Raw genomic sequence first — 23,012 nt, 5'->3', positions numbered from 1 at the left:
GGTAAATTTTCATAAGGTAGATTGGGTCTGATATAAAACGCTACCCAAAGATTTCACACTCAATTTGCGAGGACTTTATGATATGAGTTCTGGTTTCCTATAGGCGCAAACTCCTACAATTAATTATCCCTCTCGATCTCAAGAGAGAAATTTCAATTAAGGCTAGTCGTCAAACAGATATGTAGAGATATGTGTTTTCTAGTGTATAGTAGCAGCATGGATTTAGTTGTTGAAAATTCAATATTTAAAATTGAGAATTTCACCATCTTGCACTTAAAGTGGATGGTGGGGGAATGGATGATGGATTCGATCAAGATCCCATGGTTCCGTCATCCTGTGTCATCATGGTCCCTAGTCTACTTAATTAGAGGAGGTAGTCGACCCAAACCTGATAGGAGGATCCTTATCGGCGGTCATAGGTTGCTTTGTCTAAGAGTACTTTTTAGACCTAGGATGAGTATTTGTCTAAGACGACAAATCTAAATCCACCTTAGCTAACAAAAAACTTTGTGCCCTATCGATTATATCATATTGATTCATATCTCAAGAATTTGAAGTCATTGACTAATTATTTGTATGCATTGATATCTATACATTGGCATGGTATGATCACAACTGAAATTACATGCATCTCGAATAGATGAGAAAATTTGATAGCCTTGCTATTTTCTTTTTTCAGTGTTTCTTTGGTTTTTTATCACAAGGTAGTTTTCTTCTTCCTAAAATTGGTTTTTAAGTTGTTGATAGCATGTTCTGCTTAACTCACGCAGATAAAAGGGCAGCAAAAGACCATTTTATGAAATGAATCGCTATGATTATTGCATGCTGGTGGCCAACATAAAGTGAAAAAAAGGGCCATCCACTGTTCTAAAGAATGCAAGGGCTGAACAACTCTAGCCTCACCCTTCTGTTCTAAGAGACCTCTCCTAAAATAGATACAAGGTCCCTCCGAAGCATTAGCTTACGCAATTACATACATTGATTGACGCATCCTTGTGATGATACAAACCTGCAGCCATTTGACTAAAAAGAAGCTTTCCAAAGAACATTCTCGCCTTCACTGCATCGGCGATGAACCTCTTTCATCCTTTCAGCTGACCTGCAGATGCCACTGCAAGTCCAGTCGAATGAGGCAACACAGATGTTGCCGGCCTGAGCCTTCCACTCACAGTCTATAAGCATAGCAATGAAACAGCACATTAGCTTTACTATAGTTCCTTCATGGAAAAAGCAACACATCAGAATGGTTTCATTTGGAACGGTTTTTTTATTGCTTCTCAAAATAACTTTTTAGTATAAAAATTAAAAATTTTATACTAGAAAATTGCTTTAAGAAGCAGTAAGAAAGCCGTCCCAAACGAAGCCTAATTGTTATAGATGAAAAGTTCAAAACAAACCAGGTGGGGTGCCACAACATAGTCTGCGATCATCAATATGTTCCACATCCAAGCCAATAAACCAAGCTCCCAATGAGACATCCTCATTTGCATACTTGTGAAGTACATGCCTGGGATCATGAGAAATAAGTTCAATATGTGTATCTCCTAACACTTTAATAACACACACAAGCATTACTGAATTTGAGCTTTGCCTCTCAAACCAGCGTGAGGAAATAAAATTGTGATTGGATAAAAAGCTTTATTTCTGCTGAGCAGTTTCCATGTGTAAACTTTTACTGGTAGGAAAAAAAATATAGAACTGATCAAATCATGCATTTTCACATTAAGATGGTTGCCTTGGCCATATCACCAGCTACAATAAAAAAACATTGATGTGGGGAGTTCTAGTTGGATCGTTAGAAAAAGAGGATGCAAGAAGGAAATCCCAATCCAAGAAACAAGGACAAGCACTAAGCTTCAAAAAGAGATAATATTCATCAATTTGTCCCATTCCTCTTACTCATTCCATATATATAATACTCAAATAGAGAAAACCTAGAGAATCCTAGAAGATTCTAGAAAACTTGTAATAAACTAAATAAAATAACCTAAGAAATATTTTAAGCTAAAATGCTCCGCATCAAATATTTTCTTAAATTGTGGATTAGAAGTGATTAACCATACGAAAAAAAACACTGGCATGCTTACTGGTTTATTGATATGTAAGTAGCCAAGTCTCTTGAAATGGCGTATAATTGACCAGTTGCATGTCGAAAATACTTGTTTCCATATTCCCCAAATTTCCAGTACTCCGGCTCATGATATCTCACTCCACTGCAACACAAATCAAGTGTGGATGTCAAACACAGAACAAAATGCAGAAGGCCAAACATACTAATTTGATGCTCACTGCTGAGCCAAGACAGGTCCAGACTTCATGCATCCAATGTATACCCCATGCTTTGATCTGTGCTTCGAAAGAGTTGCCCCAAGAGTTGCTGAAACAATTTAGAAAATCTGATTTATTGTGCAAGAAGATCATCGATGAAGAATATGCAGCAAATATCCCAAACATGTGGTAAAATATTCTGTGCTAAGCTTAGCATTATTTAAAATCTGTCAACATCTTAGGCAAAGTAGAGTTCGATAATGTTTTTCACAATACGTACAAATAACATTTGAATTGTATGACTCCAAATTCTATAGAAATAAGGGATGGCGAGATGAAGAAGGTTGAGTTAATAGAACCCTGAAAGATGAGATGACCAGCTAAAAACCCCAAGAAATTGAGGTAAGGTCCCAGAAGTCATGACAGTGAACAGAAAATGAGAATCAATCCTTACAACATACCACTACCAAAAAATAGGGCTGTACAATTTTTTACTTTTCCCGGCGGTTATAACCGCTACATTTTACTTTACAGGGGATCTAAAACCGCTACATCCCCGTTGTGATTGCAATGCGCTGCAACGACATTCCATAGCAGTTTCAGGACCGGTAAGGTAGATTAAAGAATATGCTAGTTTTAGCAGTGGTTATAATCGATGCTAAGTTCCAAATTTGCATCGGTTATAACCGCCACCAAAATCAAAACTATAACCGACTCACACCGAAGAAGGTTCAACTGGGATGGGTCTTCGCGTAAGGAGAAGCGCCAAGGCCTGTGTGCTCCTAAGACAGCAGCTCGGTGGTTCGCTCCTATCGCGAGCTATAGCTTGAGTCGGACATTGTCGCACACACGCAAGAAGAGGAAAGAGGGAAGATGAAAAGTCGCAAGCTATAGCGGATTAAATTTGGGAATTTGGGATTCGAAATGGCTGTGGTTAAAACCGCTTGGAATTGCACCGGTTTTAAACACTGCAAATTGTAGCGGTTAAAATTGATGCTATAACAGTGTTTTGGCAGCGGTTTTAAAACCGCTCTTACCAACTGCTGCGAAAAATCTTATTTTTTAGTAGTGGACATTTGTTGATATAATTCATGTCTGTCATAAAGCAACCCGTGATTGCAGGCCTCAGTTCAAGGAAGATTAGGAAGCTGAATAAACTAATAAAATACATTCTTTACACACAAATGAATCGATCTTTAAGAATTCACAATTAGCAGATAACAGTATCAAGGCATAAGTTTGATTTCATATGGTAAACGTTCAATGATACCTATATTTACATGTATGTCATCATCAACCTTCACGTAAAATTCTGCATCCCATATACTGACAGCAGTGGAAAAATATGCTTTTGTCTTCCCAGACAGCTCAAGATACCCCTCAACATGATCCTGCAATCAGTTATTGTGATCCATATGAGTAAAAATGATAGCTCATTTGAATTGGAGGAAGTGAAGGTTTGTTTTTTCCATTTGGATTTTGGTTTGGGGGGTTTAAATAATTGTTATTATTCAGAAAATAAAAAATTATGGAAGTGAAAATGCAAAGACAGTATGATCTAAAACGAACATATGCAACCCTAAGTGTGTAGTATTCATAGGCTATTGAATCAAATTTCATGATTCATAGAAGAAAAGGAATCTACCAGCCTCAGAAAATCTCCATGTTTCCTATCCTCAGCTTCAATTGCTTTGTCCAGAATACCACCAGGCGTTGCACTGTTTCAGTTAAAGCGTATTAAGGGTACGTGCTAAAAACAATAACAAATTTATGGAAGGATCATATAGGTAACCACTTTTATGTAGAAGAATATCTTTAAAATGTTTCAAAAAGAAAAATTGCGCGGTGTTTCGTAGGCTGCATGGTGTCTACATGACACCATAGTTGCGAAGTCATCAGGCAACTAGTGTTGGGAAAAGTTTCGCCACCTAATTCAAAATGGAGAGCAAATAAACACACAAAAAAACTAGAACATTTATATAGGTTCGCCAAATTGATGAATACTTCCTATATTTGTGGCTATGGTTTCCACTATGAACATGTTAGGCTTTATTCCTACACAACATAAACTCCCTCTCTCACCTCTCTCAGTCACCCAACTCTTTGACTAAACTCACTCCCAAAAATCAATTTTTACTCTCTCCAATCTTAAATTCTTTATCTTACACTCTCTTCAAGTATCTCTCAAATTCATCTATGAATACAAGTTCTGAAGTTCATAGTTGTTGATCACAGGGTATATTTTATTGTTGTGTTTTGTTAGTATTATTTACAAGGGTTGTTTAACATCAATGTACTCTATGATTTCCAATTATAGGTATGCATAAGATATGTTAGTTTTATTTGACAATTATTTATCATTTATTTTGAATGCATAATTAGAAAATGATAATCTTCGTTCAATTGAAAAAAATAAATTATTAAATTATGTTTTAAAATTAATAAATAATCTATATCATGTAATTAATTATACACAACAAAATGGGTAAAGAAATGAATATTATTAATTTAAAATTTTAATATCATATTCATACCTGATACATCACCAAAAATTACCTTGATCTGGCACTAATCTCGAGGCATATTTGAACTGAAAACTTTCAAATTAAATTTGAGATCATTCAAACTCCAATCTTAGCAACCTTAAAGTCAAACTAAACGTCTCGACAAGACGAACCTAATGACAACTAAATCGGCCCAATCCGAGTCCAAATGGGCTCGAACTAAGGGATTGTAACATGTTTGGAAGCTTTGAAGTATTAATTGAGTAATCAAATAATCTCCAAATATAACATGCTTAAAGTCGAATCGAGCGTCTCGAGAAGACGAATCCAACGAGCCCAAGATCACTTAATTCTGACAACATTAAGGCATTTAAATGCTTTACAATAACTCTATGATCGAAGGAATCAATACGGACCATTTGATGAAGCACTCTGACTTTGCCCTACATTTTTTCTATATTTATAGAGCATGCCACTCCCAAAAACATATAAATAGGAATTCATTCTTCAGATGAGGGTGGGGGGAAGGAGGAGAAAGAGAACTCTCTTGCATTTTTCATCAATCACCGTCGATGCTCACCACCAGCTATCGTCTCCGACGACCGGCATCAGAAATCGCCACCATCTCCAGAATACTAATAATATTTGACCCAACTATTGGGTTTATTTGTCCACCTTTAAACATCTATTTCTATTATCCCTATTGAGAAAATTAAGCCCTATTGTTGGGTATAGATTGTCCCTCTATGGACGCCTAATATTTATATACTCCCTCTTCTTCAACGGTGAAAAAGGGAGGATCTTTGTATCACTTGCAATATAGTGGATTTTACAATTGGGCCAAGTCTCATGATTTTTTCCCTTTCCAGGTTTTCCAAATAAAAAATCCTCTAGTCCTACTACTTCCATTTATACATGTTAAATCTTTATACACTACTAAGACGTGAAACAAATACTTTACAGACTCAAATTTTCTAGCATGCAACAATACCTCATTACGTTTATCATAATAAATCTTTTATTCTTACATAAGAGGCTAGTTGAGACATGTACAATCAAATTATAAATTTCATATCTGATATTTCAAATAAGAAAGTTATTTGGAATGAATATTTTATTCTTGTCTTTGATCAATAGCAGAGATTATAAGAGAAGTTCACACATCCTATGTTGGCAGCAAAATTTATCCCATATAAATCCCACAACTCAATATGCTAGAAGTCCTTTAACAAAGAGTTCTTTGAGCATTGCGGTTAACGGATTGTATTGTTATCCTGTAAGTTGTGATTATTTTGCAACCCATATTCAGATGATGGAACATGAGAAGTAGTATTAGCAGAGGTGAATCAACACACATTCTTATGTATGTGGAAGCTAAGGCAATTCACTCCAATGATTACATCATAGAATGCATTTCCTCTCAAACCATACATATAAAGAACAAAGATTTATCAGTTAGCATATCAATCAAATAATATATTTAATTTATATTTTGGTGCGCAAAAAGTTCGAATTACTTCATTTTATCCTTCAATAGGCCTACACTTTTTTGATGGATATGTAAGGTGCAACTAGCTTAGCACAACAATATCCCTTAGGAATGTTGCTTCACGGATTAGAATCTCTCGTTTGTCATCCACTACCACATTCCTATATGAGTAAGACTTTAGTCTCTATTGAGCGTGTACCAACATTAGAGGCTAATTTTAATTATTTTGAAGACGGCTATAAAGTAATGAATAGTCCCTCAAGTGGTATTTAAGTGATATATAAAATGATGCTGTTGCTAAAAGGACCAAAACGAGTAACCAAATTGACTTTGCAAGTCATGAAATAGTATATGAGTATGCCATTGCTCAAGTTTATGCATATGATGAAATGCTTTCTATAATGATTTTCTTTGAGCTTCCAAAGGCAAAGATAAAATGTGTGTTGAAGGGTTGGCCAATTATTAACAATAACAAATTGAAAGGTTTATTTGAATAAAATTAGATTTGATAGTGCAGTCTATGTAAGAAAATAATCTATCACAACCTGGTCATTGATTCCTATATGTATCCAAGATTTGTTTGAAATGAAGTAACATGTCGCTAGTGTACATAAAATTTATTTATCATTACATACTAGGTGAAACGGCATGAGTAAAGCACCATAGCGTTCTAGATTCGGCGCCACATGTAATAACTTAGATATGTGAATTAATTTATTTCAAAAATATGAAAATTCTGAAATAGAGCATTTTGGCGGTGTTCTGGTAAGCACTACGATGCTAGACCATGAAATATATATATATATATACACACCTATGTTGCACCGATACGGATACGGCGACACGATACGGATACGGGACACGTCAATTCTTAAAAATACAGGATACGGGTACGGCTCGGACACGGCATTATAATTTATAAATCATACATAAAAATTAAGAAAGCAAACAAAGCATAATATTTGAAATTACAAAAAAAAAAAAGACAACAACATCATTTGTAGCCTTGTAGCTTATAATAGCAAAATATAAGCAAGCATTAAATGTCTAGTACAACAACAAAAGCATAAACATAAATTATCTAGCACTTGAAGTTTCAACTATTCAATAGAGGGAATTATATAATTATCTTCTTCATTGGTTTGTCTTTGAACTTCTTCAATACATATCATAGCTTCTAATTCAGGCTCATCAAGTGAAAGATTAGTAAATTTTAATATTTTCATATCATCAAGAGACTCAAATCCATCGTGAAAAGGAGAGAATCTTGCTCGCAACCGCTGAAGTAAATACGACACGTCTTTTTTTTTAATTCTTTTTGTTTTTTAACGGACACGCGTATCGGATACGCGTGTCCTTTTGAAACTAAATAGTATTTTAATTGGATACGGCTTTGGCGTATCCGACACGTATCGGTGGAGTATCGGAGGTGTATCCGTGTATCGGTGTATCGGATACATCACGCCTTCTTAAATAGGTGTATCGGTGCAACATAGATATACACACAATCACCATTACCTCAACCCACCAACTCCCTCACTTGATTGTTTGGCCAGGAAGAAATTGAAAGAGGGAAAGAAGAGAGAGGAGAGAGAAAAGTCTTTGGAATTTATTTCTCAGTCATTCCTATTACAAATTTTGTTATATTCATTGTAAGTGACTAATCTCTTACTTCTAATTTCAATAATTTTATCTCTCCTAAATCTGTCAAAAATATATTATCTCCTGATTTTATAAGCCTTCATCATGCAAATTTGGATTTGATATGATTTTATTGCATTTTAAATGAAGTACTGAATGATATCAGATACATGATATGATAACTCCACAAGATATTCTATTGATCCACGTAATTCACTGATTGCGAGTCATAAGAAGTTGAAAATTGATCGAGAGTTATAAAGAGTCGGGGCGACTACTTGGGAGTTATAAGTGCAGGAGCAAGATACCCTTAAGATACACTCATTGAATATTCGAATATTGATACTAACACTGCTACGAATATTGTATTGATATTGTAACTTACACTAATACGGTTTACTATAATGAATACTATTTAACGTTATTAATCATGATATTAATATTGTTACTGGCATTAGTACTATTGACTGTTACTGTTATTGCTACTGTAACTGATGATGTAATGGATTGAGATATGATGAACTATAGAAGGATAAATTGATGCAGATAATCAGTATAGATATTGATGCATATATTTTTCTTTATATGATTTATAGCATATTATTTTCTTTTAGCTTGCATTGATTTCAGTTATAAGATTTTAGTTACTTGTTGGGCTACGTGTTCATTACGTGATTTTACATATTTTTAGGAAATGATAAAGATCCTATGATATAAGGCTCCGATCAAGAAAAAAATGCAATCATGTTTCTTTCCGTTGTTCATTGATAAGCTCTAATTAAATGATTAAAATGAAAGACATGTGTAATTCTTTCAATATAGATCATGGAGTGTGACACCGCAACATCATGATGATAGAGACTTGAGCGTTGCAGCACTCCAAACTAGTGTTGTAGCGCTACGAGGTGGACCATACAACTTTTTTTTCTCATTTTTCTGAAGGGTGGCGTCCCTTGGTGTTATTAACTTGACTTTGCTCTTGTGTTTAGTATAGGAGAACGGTATAAAGGAAGAGAAGCAAGGAGAGATCGAGAGCTTGTACTTATTTCTCCCCATTTTCATAGTGGATTTGTTGGTGTGGTGTGGCTCCATGGTTTTTTCCCAATTTTGAATTTTTCCACGGTAAATCCTAGTGTCCCTTTACTTTCCGCTACTTTTATTTTCTTGTTAGTTTCATCATGTGATTTACTTCCATCCCCAATAGTAGCTTGACATGAAACCCAAATAAATTATAAGAATAATAAAGACAAAATCCAGTACTAAAATTTCTTATATAAAAGCATGAGATGCTAAATGAAAGACTATCAATCCATATTTGAAAGTTCAGAAGAGTCATATCGGCCACTTTTTAAATTAATTTATGAAGGCTATTGTGTTGTTGTTTACATGTTAGTGTATTGAATAAAAGTGAATAGCTCACACATTTCCAAAGTTAGTTTTGGATATTTGGGTGGTGCATAGGTGGTTGACAATTTTACTGTCTTGTTTTTAGTATGGATGAAACATTCTTACCTGGAAAGCTTAGGGGTATCTTGCTAACCACCATTAATGGAATTAATGCTAACAATAATATATTCATAATTACAATTCCTCAAAACTTTATATGAATTAGTAAAATTGGTTTGGTTTAAAAGAGATTTATGCATAAACTTAGATAGAAATTCTAGTTTGATTCACGATTTTTAAGAAATGTTTACATTAGCAGCTCGCTACATTGTTTTATACAACAAAAATTCAAGATTTTTTAAAGAAGTATGGCCGTTTTGGACGTGGACTCATTACGTGAGAAGATATATTGGGCTGATTAATTTTGATGAGATTTGAATGCTTAATTAATGCATAGCATACATTTAATAAAGAAAGTGCATGCTGGAGCAAAACAAATTAGACATAACTAAGTGGAAGATATCTATGATGGCGGCCTTAGGTAAAAAACTATGACAACCAATATTCTAAATGCATCAATGATGTTTGAAGAATGCGTAAGGGTTTGTTATCTAAAGACTTGTATGCACTACTTATGGCAATCATTGCATTATTTACCAAGCGCTTTAATGATGCTCGACAACAAGATAATGCATATGAACCACCATTTGTACCCAAGGCTAGGATGATTTTGCAGAGATATGAATGCAATGCAAAGAGATAGATTGAGCCCATATGCATTAACATGCAAAAGTTTCTAGTGTTTGACATGTCCTATAAGCCCTTTCATGTCGATATAAGTGGAGATTGGGACTATAAATACACATGGAATCGCCCTCAGATTTATCATGTCACCTTTACAAGTGATTACTACACTTTAGATGAAACTCCTCAACTAGACTACTCTATTTATGGTTTGAGATACTTAATGGTGCATTATACAAAGACTTATTCCACATCATCTCCGAAGAGCTATTATGGCTCGAGTACAGCCCAATTAGAAGCATAATTGAATTAATTGCACTAGCTTATGCATAGGCCACGTACATGACAATATCATAATATTATGAATGAGCATAGAGCCAAAAGCAATCAAGTTTGTCAGACCAGTAAGGCTGCTGGCCATAATAGGAAAAAAAAGTAATTAAATAAATTATAGAATTCTAGGTATACTACTTATTAGTATCTAAACATACGGGTATCAAAAATCTAGCTTAAATATAGCTTATTGTGGTATTTATTTCTTCTTCCTTGCAAAGAAATGATCGATGATGTAAGTAAGCATGGACATTGTAGGTCAAGGAGGAAGGATAGTATTGTAGAGGCTATTGTAGATATGAAACCATCTAAGGTCAACCCAAGCTTTCCCCGCTTAAACGAGACACAGAATAGTACATCTAAATATGATAAAAATAAGAACTTAAAGCATTCAATTATCTCAAAAAAAAAAAAATGTCAGCTATTTGTAACTTTTACAAAATCCATTGCCTATACAAGGAATTATTTTGAAGGTTGCAAGCCATCACTTAATGGTACAGGAATGGCCGTTTGATTTCCCCTAATTTATTGTGACATTATAGCTTGTAGGTATTGACTGTGCATATTTAATACATAAAATTTGATCACTATCTCTTGACCTCTTTGGTTGACCATTGATGCCCACAAACTAATACATTCCACCTAATCATAAGAAAGGTGTAGGATGTTGAACTGATCATATTCATTAAGTCCTAGCTCCAAATGGGCATAACATCATAAGAGAGAGCTGTAGATGTGATTCATAGCCTAAGTGTTGTGATGATTTATTATTTAGGCATCCATAGTGTGATATTGTGTACAAGCACCCAAATAATCCAATGTTCTCATCAATCTTTCACATGGGTCAAGCCCAAGCAAAAACATGCATTTCACTTAGATGATCGAGCAAAGGTTGATCTACTTAGGTATGCTCATGAATATGTATTATTAATGATAGGATTTCTCCTTTTTATACTTCTGGTGTGAAGTGCATTTGTAATATCCAAGTATAATATCAAATTTGTTAGCCCCAAGCACATACATGCATGACTATCCAGCATTCTAGATCTAGGACCTTCAAAGACTACCATGTGCCAAGGCATAACTCGTTATTTTCAGCCTTGGCCATCATTTGATTTAAACTAAAGTGATTTAGAAGGGGGTGACTATAATTTTTTATAAACTAGAGAATAATTCTCCAGTTCTATGACTACAAGGCTTGTCATTGAAATGAAATTTTTTTTTAAAAACAATTAGCATTAATAGTATGATATATATAATAATTAAAAATGATAAATATTGAAAAGAGTACAAAGATTTTCATAAATTAATAAACCAAATGATAAAAATAAATATTTCTTTACATGTATTGAAACTTATAAAACAAGAGAGAAATATTAGATTGATGGTTCAATTTCTGTAATTTTACACTCTAGATATTACATTGCATATTAAAAAGTACAATTGGTTGCCACCTTTTAATCCATTACTATTGTTTTATAAGAATTTCATTTAAATGGCAAACCATTATAGTCACAAAGCTGGAGAATGATTCTCTAGTTTATGAAAAACTTCTCTAGTTACATCAACATCCATTTTGGTGAGAAGATTATTTAACAAAGCAACATTTCATAATGTTACAAAGCATATGGACAATTCAGAAACAAAATAAATTCAGGATATTAATAAGAATAAGCAAGCAAGGACAATAGATGTTAAGGCATCATCAAATGACATGAATGTCAGGTACAAGATAAGGTCATGTGTGTTGACCTTGAATTCATCAGATCCTTGATCAAGGGGGTTGACCTGATCAAATTGACCAAGCCAGGCCCCAAGATCACCTCTTCTGTGTTCAGTGGATCAAATCAAGTCTGCTGAGCCCAGACCCAGGCCCTGGGTCAACCTAGTTGACCAAGTCAACCTGGGTTGACCAAAATTAACCCAATTCTTCTCCTTGTGATTTTAAATTAAATCAGTGCTTCTTGGGCTCAATTCACTCCTCCCTTAGACTCATTGGGCCCAAACCCTTGCCCTGGGTCAACATGGTTGACCAAGTCAATCAAGGTTGACCCATTAAGCTCTATGAGGTTAATTCAAGCTCTAATCCAATTCCAATCCTACTTTTAGCTCAACCCTCCACCTATTTAGGCTTAGTTGACCATGTTGACTGGGTCAACCCATGCTTGGGTCAACCCTAGCTCAAGTTGGTCAAACTAGGCCTAATTAGGTCGAAACCTTTCTCATTCAAATTCAATTCAATCCCAAGCTATCTTGAGTTCAAACCCCCATCCCTTGGACTCATTTGACCAAGTTGACTAGGTCAACTCTTGGCTTGGTCAACCCAAGCCTTGGTTGGTCAAACCTAGGCTTAATTTGGTCAAAATCCCCCCTTTAATGCATTCAAATTGTTTCCTATTGATCCATTCATTCAAATCACGGCTAAAACCATCTAATTCCCTCCTAATTAGCCCTAGGATCAATCATGGCCATCCATCTAGTGCCTTAGCCTATAAATACTCTCCTTAGGGTTCCTAATAGAGGACTTTTGCTCTTATTCTTCCCTAAGCTTCCCCAAGACAAGATTTCTCATGGGTGAGCTCTCCCAACTTCCTTTCATCTCTCTCAAGCCACTTGAACCATTCTTTCCTATTGAGTAGGAACTTCCTAGTCTCCACCATATGTGTCAATCCCCTTCAGAAAGCATAATGTCGGGTCATTAATCGAGAGTCTTCTCAAACCCCAGTTTGAAATGTAATTAACTGCGGGGAATTGCGCCCGCGGGAAACCGAATTTCACCATCAAATAAGTCCCACTCAAGCTGATGTATCGAGTGGGGGAAACTTGTTGTTCTGATCAGGTCGTATATATTATTACCCATCAGGATGTGTTGGTGAGAATCGCTATCCTCAATGGTTGATCATATGTGCGATCTAATCTGCCCTCCCATTGGCCCGCTTGCGAAGAGCGCAGAGGGTTGTAATCATCTCGTTCCTCGGGATGGCGCGGTCGTATACCCTTCGCACTCTGTTCCCCCGCACGGCGGTGTCCTTTCAGAGGTCCACAATGTGTAGAGAAAATATGTGCTTTGGTGGACAATTTATAAAAGTTACAATACAAAGATATTTATTAGTTGGAGTCAAAAGTTTTTTTTTACTATTTCAGATATTCATCCGAACTAACTCAAGTTCTTGATAAGCACGCAAGCTATTCATGAGGCTACCTGCGGAGGTAGACTGATGAGGGCATCCGACCTTGGAGAGTCTACCAGAGGCATGACCGTCAATCTACGGCCACGATTGCACCGTTTTATTTTTTATTATCATTGTATCATATTATTATGTTTATGAGTTATTGTACATTTTCCTTTAATGCCCTCACTTGAGGGCCTAGTCATGTGTATGCCCTAAGGGAAAGTTTGTCTTTTGTACTTTCTTCATTGTATTGGCTATTTAAGGCCTCCTCCTTTGAGGAGATGATGAATAATATTATAAATTTTTGGCATTTATGTGTTTTGCAAGAGCTTGAGAGTTCTTGAAGAGATTTAAGTCCCTAGGTGAGGGCATCGCAATACCCACCAACCGCAGGAAGCGTCCGGGTTCGTGGTGACGTCGTCGCTTCCCATCCTCCCTCTTTTCCCTTAAACCGCCGGCCAAATCCCTTCCTCTCTTGGCCAAAACCCCCACCTCCACTAACCCTAGGCCGGCCACCTCTCCTCTCCTCCCTCTCTCTTGGCCAAGCACTACCACCCCTTCTTCCTCCTCCACCTACCGACCATAAGCCCCCACCACCACCAGCCTAACTCCCCATCACCCTAATTCCACCACCAGCCCAAGCCACCGGCCCCTAGTCCCTTTCCCTCCTTAATTTCCTTATTTTCTAAATTAGTTGATATTAATTTGGAAAGTTTTTAAATTCAAATCTAAATAAATTTGAAATTCAATTTTTTTCTTAAATTAATTAACCAATTTTAGGAAAACCCTTCAATCTTGAAGATTAAAATCTGAAATTAATTAGCATTGATTGCCCCTCCACATTCAACGAATGTGGACACTTCTCTCCCCTCTCTCTTGGTCGGCCTCCTTACCCTCTCTCCTATCTAACTAATTCATCCAATCAAATCCCCCAATCAAGCCCCTTGCATGGCCAGCCCCTCCCTCTCTCTCCAATTCAAATATCCCACAATAATTCCATCCCATTAATCTCTCCCCTCATTAGGAATTAATTTACATTATCCCCTCAAATTCTTCCCTCCCCTTCTACCTAGCCGCCGCCCCTTTAGTCTTTCCCAACTACTAAACACAATTTCTCCACCCAATAGCTCTCTTTCTAGTTCCTAAACATCCCTATGTTGCTGTCCAGATTTCTGGACCAAGGGATTGCTATCCAAAACTCCCCAGATCAGCAATATTTCCGTTCAAATCAGTTCATGCTTGCTATCCAGAAATTCCTGCACTCTTCCTTGTTGTCCAACCGCTTGGAGAGGTCTCCGATTGCTGTCCAAAGGTTCCCGAACCTTGAAGTTGCTGTCCATTGTTGTATGGCCGATCTTGAACAAGATCACGGGTTCGTTTACGACAACCAAGGCCACATCGATATCCTCAACTCACCGTTCTTCGACCTCAACCTAGAGATTGACCAAATTGTAGAGTAATATGTAGAGAGGATCATCTTCACCCTCGCTGAAGCCATTGACGAACAACTCTCTTCCGTGCAGTGGCAGATTATTTCCAAACCCCGACAAAGGTAAACTCTTCCTCCAAATTTTATATCTTATGAATTGCTCTCAATTGTGGCCATAATTGATTGATAAATGTTGAGTTAACTTCCTCCGCTAAGCCTAGTATTCTCAAGAGTCGAGAAAGGGATCTCTTTCGTAGTGACTAATCTCATCGTTAATTTAGGAATTTCCCGTTGAAAATCCTTCACGTATGCTATGCTTGAGTAATTGATTATGTTGTGATCTTAACTTCTAGTTATGTGACTTGGCCTAAGCTAGTTTCACCCTTCTCTTGTTTTCTTTCATGGTTTAAAATCACTGCAAGTTTAAAAACTAATATTGCTCTCAAATAAAAGCATGCAATTTCTTACTTAACATTGTCTAAACAATTAAGTCCTACATCATAGACTCCACAAATAATGACACAGCCAGCAATTTTCTCACTAGAGTAGACTGCCTCTAGTACACATGAGATTTGTTGAAATTATAAGTCACCACAAAGTCAGGCTAAATGAGATTCTGATGAGGTTCCATAAATTTGGTGGCATTTCACATGAACAAGAACAATCAAAGATGATTGAAGAACTTGAATGCGTATGGATTAGCAACGAATACCAGTGTAAGATTGAAAATTATTTGAAGATAAATTCTTGATTTGATAAGTTAATAAAGATGCCACTACCATCTGGGAATAAAAATGAAATCTTATTAAATATGATTGGCAAAAGATATAGATTTTTTTAATGCTATTTTTTTATTATGCTATTATTCAAAATCAAATTTAATCACCGGTTCATAAACTAAAATAGGTGAAAATAGAAGAATTCAAATAATAGAAGAAAAGGGATTCAACGACTACAGTTAGAGTAAATATCTTTGTATTTGTAATGTAGATTTTATATCTACTACATTGATTCTCTATTTTATACAAACAATATTGTGTTCTACAACAAAAATAAAATTAAAAAAAAAAAACATTGCTGTCATAAATTTTATCTATTCACACGTCAAATATCATGAAATATGACTATTTTATCTTTGAACCAAGGAATTTTTAACAATAATAAGAATTCACAATAATAGGTATCCTTCACAAATATTTTTAGGTGTTTTTTATTAAAATTTTATACGAGTTTGGGTGCTTTGCACCTGGGAAATTTCCCTCCCCCCTACAACCGTACAACGATGAAGCGCTATGTACCTGAGCATTACGGCGCTCTATAGTTTGTTTGGAGACAAACAAAAGGTGCACCGTTATGGCTCTCTAAACCCCAGCGTTGCAACGCTCCAGACCCAGGCACTGTGGCACTATTAGACAAACCGAAGACAAAGAGTGGAGTGCCACGGCAATCCAAACTTGGCACCATGTTGCAAGGCAGACTGTGCAATTTTCTTTCTCATTTTCATGAAGGGTTGCGTCCCTTGGTAGTTTTTAGTGTATTTCTCTTTGTTTGTTTGTAAGAGAACGATGCAATGATGAAAAGAGATAAGCAGAGAGCAAGAGAGAAAGAGATCTGTACTATTCCTCCAAAATTTTCATAGTGAATTTATTGGCGCTGTGGCTCCGTGATTTTTTCAGGGTTCGGATTTTTCCACGTTAAATCCTGATGTTCTCTCTTTTCGATGCATTTTCTCTTTCTTGTTTTTGTTCTCTGCGTGGTTTACTTCCCAACAGTTTTAAATTGAATAGATTTTGTAATGCCTTTTGTTCTCACCATGCTTTTTTTTTGTGTTTCCCTGCATAAAAATTGGTAAATGCTCCAAAAATTTGACCTAAAAAAACAGCATTCTCCTACAAGGTTATTATTCATCAAACAAAATTTAAAAAAAAAAAAAAAAAAAAAAAAAAAAAAAAGGTAGAAGTGGGGGAAGATAACTGAATGGGCTCGTTGGTGCGTTGATTTAATTTTAAATAAAAAAGTAAAAAATTAAAGAGCATTGCCATCCGATAAATAATGCATACCCATGCCCTATGACAAAGCGGATGATGATGCCCTTTTCTTCTTCAAGCTTCCTTCTTTTCACGCCTTTTTGAAATATTGGAAAAGATAAACGGTAAACAATTATGGTCATAAGCATAAGAATAAAGTGAAAAAAGCAGGTGGGACTTCAACCTTGAGGCATCCAAGTGCTGCGAACTGAATCTCTTCTTTTACGGCTGCTAAAAGCAGTATTGACCCCTACAACCATCAAATATTTCCGTCTTACACCAGTCGACATATCCTTCAGGTCATCCGATAATGGAGAACCATTGATTATAGACTCTTGTGCAGCCCTTGCTGCTCCTAATTCCATTTCTAAGTTCTCTATAGTTTTATCTAATGTGCTACAGAACAGAAAAAAAATGTAGAATTTTAGAAGCTAGAATCATGATGCATAAAATTCAAAATAAAATCAACCAAGATAATTTTCATTTAACTTACTGTATGGCATAATTGGCTTTTGATGCTTCTCCTAGCATCTCTTTATGGTCTCTGTCTTCGTTGATCTAATGTTAATAATGCGTGAAAAATCTTAATTTGATACAGAATGTAATAATCAAAGGGAAGAAAAAATGTATTAAATGATGCCTAAAAAAGTTAACTTTTGCTTTCCTAAGGGCATCTCCAACCAAAATCTCATTTTTCACTCCAAAATGCAGTGGAACTAAAAAATGGCGTGATTCATCTCCAATCGAACTCCATTTTACTTCCTTCATAGAAGGTAACCGTCTTTCTCCTCTTTGGAGCGTTTCTTCGGCAAATCCGGTAGAGACAGAAAAATAACGTTGGTGAACAGCGCCACGCCAATATTGGCGTCGCACTGTTCACCCGCAACCAAATGTCGGAAGTTTTGTCGTTCGGCTAGAGCTCGCGAGCGACGCCATTCATGTGTTTGGAGTTCGGTTGGAGATGCCCTAATGCACTATGAGCACATCTATAATGACAAGATGAATTTCTTGCAAACCAGAAGCATGACATGCTCAAATTCCAAGCAATAAGAGGATCTACACAAGTGGCAAAGGATTCAAGCTCACAGTTTTTGAATTGCAACCTCCAGCTAGCTTAGTCGTATAATCTTGATTCCTACTTGGTATTATTGCATCTTGCGGTTCAGGCAATGTCCATAATCTGCAACCAAATTCAATGTTTTTTACAACAAAATCAGAAGAAAATCATGGGCTTGCAGTACCTTCAAGCAAAAAAATTCACTATTTTCAATTCAACTGTGGTTTAAGCGTAATTTTTTTTTTAGCCAGCAGGATGGAAAAAGTCACGTTGAAACGACGAAGGAAGGAGGAGTTATACAAAAAAGCAAATATTCATTAAAGAAGAGCGTAAGTACAGACTGTACAGTTAAAACAGTTGACCCTTAAAGCCTTAAGATTAGGAGACATAATTAGTGTATTAAAACAGTTTGCAGCTCTAAAACGAATCATAGATAAGACTGAACTCCTCTAGCTCCTTAAACAACTTGATTAATAGATTATTTTAACTCCAGATTACAATCTACTTAGCATAATTTCACAGAAACCAAAAGTACTAAACTAAAAAATGATTCATTTCAAGAAAAGGAATTAGAAAGCCCTGTGTTGATAAATCCCACCTATTCTACAGAAAATTAAATGAGGAAAGATGAAAGACAATCACCAAGAAGCTAAATCCATCAGAATTCGCCGAACGAATAAAACTCAATTCCTCAAATTTTGCTGAATTAAGCTACAATCATGCGAAAACCATCTTAAATATTGAAACGCCCCCAAATTAACTGAACTTAAGGCCAGAAAGTACCTATTTGTGAAGAGAAGCCCGGCGCAAAAGCATAAAATACAAAGCATGAGAGTCCATTTCGCAGAAACCACATTTCTAGCCTGCAACTCCCCAAAGGCCCCACCTTTGCTCTTCCAATGCATTGCTACTCTTCTTTCCTCTTCAGCTCCCTATCCATAGACCAAATTAACCATCCTCCCCTCAAGTTTACACTTCAAATTCTTCTAAAACTTCACCACAATCAAGGGAAAGCAAGCCAAAAACCCCAATTTTGAGATGGGTCTTCTGCACCAAACCAAATTAGCGATAAGCTGGGACGAATAGAAAGCTAAGAAGGAAAACTAGAGTTTCTTGAGTCTTTGGCTTTTCTGGCCGCCTTCTCTTTTCCCTCCTCCCTTTCATTTAAGAGAAGAAGACACCTCTACCTACCGGTCGGTAGCAGCTACGGCCAGGCTCTCTCTCTCTCTCTCTCTCTCTCTCTCTCTCTCTCTTTGTTTTTAGGTGAGCTTGAATCCCTGATCCATGAATTTATTTACTGATTTCTTAAGTCTTAATGTTATTGCAATTTCAATTTTCTATTTGTTTCTTTTTTTTCTTTTAAGAATTAGCTCCTTCATTATATTTTAGAACAATAAATGCAATACCACATTACCAATTACCCCTTCTTTTTTGTTCTTCTCTTCACCCTACTAAAGTTTTGATATTTATAAAGTATTATTTGAGTAATATAATTATTAAGTGCTAGAAATTTTGCGGTATTAAAAAAAGTGTGTTTAATTTATTAATTCGATATAAGATTTTGGTACACAAATAGATAGAAGTTATAAAGATAATATTTTTTTACTAGAAAAAAAAAAGAAAAAGGAAAATTTCATGGGGCCTAATATAGTAGAAATACTCCACTACATAATTAAAAGTATAAAAATTCATTCTACTCTACAATTGAACAAAAACATGATTTTCAAATTAAAAAAATTTATCTAATTCTCATTGTAAAAATTACAAAAAAAAAAATAAATAATAGAAGATTAAGACAATCATACAATATTAGCCCAAGTGATAATAATGTTACATAGGTCATGTGCTAAAGTCAAATAACAAATGTCAAATAATGGGTTGGATATTAGTAGTTATGAGGTATTGGCTGAAGGACTGAAATCAAGTGATTGTAGCAATAGTTACTAATGATGTTTATTCGTGATAATCATCAGGCAATGCAATAGAGTTTTTCAGATATCTTAACTCCAAAATCAGCTCATGTAGAAAATTTGTCTCATCAATGTATAATTTTGAAAGGGTATTTCAATAAGTTTGACTAAAAAAAAACACTCTGTCAAAGGGTCTCCATTAATCCCCTTGATGATAAAGTATTTATTCATAATTTGATTATCATAATGACCTAAAAATTGAATGATATTTGACTTATTGGATTCATTGATCTCATCGATATGCTTGATTTAATTAAAAACATACAGTATTTAGAGATTGTTTGGTCTTCCAATTAATATTATTATTATTTTTTAATTATGCTTTAAGTATTTAATTTGTGCTTAATTAGAATTGAATCTAATTTTTTCAATAGTGTCAATGAATTTGTTTCATTGAGACATTCGCTTGGATTATATATTTGCTAATATTGCTAATATATGAATTTGAAAAATCATGAATTAATTCTGAAATTTCTAATTCAAACACTACCTTCATATTCATGTGAATTTTGTGGAGACTTACCAATAATAAAATTTATATTTATATTGCATAATTTTAAGAAAGTTATTTTTCTATAGAGAGAGAGAGTGCTCCTCCTCTCCTATAGAAAAGGCTTTGTGAGAGAAAGCATCACAACAGCCACTCCTGAAGTACTTGTTGGGCCATGACTTTGTCTTCCATTAATTGTAAAATCATTTAAAGGTAGGGTAATTAAAAAGAACAAATTTATCTCTCTTTAGACATCATTGCTATCCATTTTAGGTTAGGTTCCATGTCATTATTATTCTCTTCTTCATAGGCTTTTAAGCAATTCTATTCTTCTCATTGAGCTATTTATTCATTTAGGCAAAAGCTTGAGTAGTTGGTTTTTGGTGAAAGGTCATAAGCCAGAGAAATGATTCTGTGTGAAGTTCGAGCATAATTCTGCATCCGAACTTCAATAAAATAAAGACGACATTTGTTTTTATGTATATAAGAGGAAATTATACACTTGTAGCAAGTAGTAAGAAAAGTATCCTAAACAAAATCTTAATAAAAAATGATTAAAAATTTGCATTATAATATAATTATGATAACATGCATGCAAATTGTTAAAAATAATTTATACAATTTCAAGCGAACATTTTCTTTAAGTGATGCTTTATTTGGGAAAATTGAGGTTAATGTAATATTTAAGTATATTAATAAGGTATGAATATTAGTTGGTTTGTCCACCATCAAGAAAAATTATATATTATGTGCGGAGTTTAGACGAGAAGAATTGTCTGGATTATGAAAGTACACTCATATATTCGAACGATTCTTCTCATTCAAATTCCGCACATAATAATTTCTCCACTGTCAAACTCATCACAGGCTCACAGCTAATATTTTTTTTTATTTGCACGTGAAGTGCACGTGGAAGAAAGGAACGACAGTTGCCCAGAGTGTGGAGCCTGTAAGGCATGTTCCAATTTCAGGCTTTGTCATCCTCTTCTTTGTGTATGTTCTGTGCACATGAAATGTGGGACTTTCAAAGCTTAAAAATCTCCAGTAATTATGATTTAAGGGAGCTTCATAATTAGTGTTGTAACGGTAAATGAATTAGGCACAACTTTTTCGTTGCTTTATTTTTTAGATTATAATTATAAATTTTATTTGGCTGTATTTTTTTTTAAATTATATAAGAAAGATATTTTGTATAATAACTTTAAAAAGTTATTTTTTATGACAGTTTTACAAAGTTATAAAAAAGCTGTCCTAAATAAAACTTTTGAGTGTTTGATGACTAATTTAATACTCATTTATATAACTTTTTTTATATTTATTTATTTAATTAATTGAATTAGTTTAAATGTTTATTTATTTACTCAATACGTAGTAATTTCTCATTTTTTGGTGGCCGCTCATGTAGCTACACTTTTGGTCTTCTAATCTAATATAATCTCTTTCTTTTGTAATTCTTTTTTTATTAATGGATTGGGCTAAGTATTTAATTTTCCAAACACAAAATGCTTATTTCATTATGATTAACTTGCATATTTGATGGATTTTTTCTAACTATATTTTTTTATATTTATATATTTTAAAATTTATGTATATTATTAAAATTCTAAATAAGATGGAAATAAATATTTTCTTATTAATATATGAATTTCACAACAAAATTTAAATAATACCTAGCTATTGAATTTTGTCAATTTTGGTTAAAATATAAAAAGTAATTATGCCTAGTATTAAGATACACCAATGTATATAAAAAGTTAGTCTCAATTAAAATTTTGTTATGAATTGAACTGGATAAAAATTAATAAAGAATTTTGAAAACAAATTAAAATTTATATCATTATTTAAACCGATAAAATCAATAAGAAAATAATGAACAAATTTAAACAAATTAATGGTCAACTTTATTTGATTCATTTACAATCCTAATTGTATGAGCCATATATTAATGAATCAATGAAATTTTGTTCAAATTTCATTTGTAAATATTTCTTTTTTGTGTATACTTATAGATAAGTGGGCTGCCAATAACTTCTAAAGATAAATTTGAAATCAAATCCTATTATGCAAACAACGGAAACTAAATCAAAATCAAAGCACAATCAATACAAATAGCACATCAATTTATGTGGTTCAACGAAAATGCCTATGTCCACAGGGAGAGAATAAAGATTTCACTATATTGGAGAAAACATAAGTTATAGCTGGCTTGCTCTCTCTCTCTCTCTCTCTCTCTCTCTCTCTCTCATACATCTACAACATCCCCCAAACCCTTTTTAATAGATTTGAGACAAAATAAATAAGAAAAAACTTCTTAATCAGAGCATCAATCAAATCTTTTAATTAATTTAATAATCAATTCCTTAATTAATACATTAATTAGCCATCAAAACTTTCCAAAACAAAGCTTATTTAGATTTGAAAGATGGCAAATAGGTCAATATTAGAACGACTGCAACTAGATGGTTGTCTACGTATCCCCCCCAAGGGATCAAGCCGAGCGT

The 23,012-nt window shown here is 34.6% G+C and overlaps 1 protein-coding gene across 1 annotated transcript; it reads right to left on the bottom strand.

The window, feature by feature from the left end:
* Positions 1-773: 773 nt before the first annotated feature.
* LOC110091785 (probable beta-1,3-galactosyltransferase 2) lies at positions 774-19,350 on the bottom strand. Its single transcript, XM_020816032.2, has 12 exons — positions 19,243-19,350; positions 18,835-19,098; positions 18,081-18,174; positions 17,488-17,552; positions 17,179-17,390; positions 17,028-17,091; positions 3,914-3,986; positions 3,539-3,659; positions 2,290-2,377; positions 2,088-2,213; positions 1,398-1,507; positions 774-1,172 (listed from the first exon to the last, which is right to left on the bottom strand). Exons 2-12 carry the CDS (start codon positions 18,954-18,956, stop codon positions 1,024-1,026), a joined length of 1,224 nt encoding a protein of 407 aa, XP_020671691.1. The 5' UTR covers positions 18,957-19,098; positions 19,243-19,350; the 3' UTR covers positions 774-1,023.
* Positions 19,351-23,012: the final 3,662 nt, after the last annotated feature.

Source organism: Dendrobium catenatum, unplaced genomic scaffold (genome assembly GCF_001605985.2).
Source record: "Dendrobium catenatum unplaced genomic scaffold, ASM160598v2 original_scaffold_112318, whole genome shotgun sequence".
Lineage (NCBI taxonomy): Eukaryota > Viridiplantae > Streptophyta > Magnoliopsida > Asparagales > Orchidaceae > Dendrobium > Dendrobium catenatum.
Note: the sequence above shows the minus strand (reverse complement) of the source record. Positions and strands in the feature narration are given on the sequence as shown.

Excerpts from the sequence above, each read along its gene's own strand:
- LOC110091785 (XM_020816032.2), bottom strand. The coding sequence starts at position 18,956 with ATGCATTGGAAGAGCAAAGGTGGGGCCTTTGGGGAGTTGCAGGCTAGA. Across the intron at positions 3,987-17,027 it reads CGCTTTGTCATAGGGCATGG|TGCAACGCCTGGTGGTATTC; the intron begins GTATGCATTATT and ends TAACTGAAACAG. Across the intron at positions 1,508-2,087 it reads ACTTACATATCAATAAACCA|GCATGTACTTCACAAGTATG; the intron begins GTAAGCATGCCA and ends TCATGATCCCAG.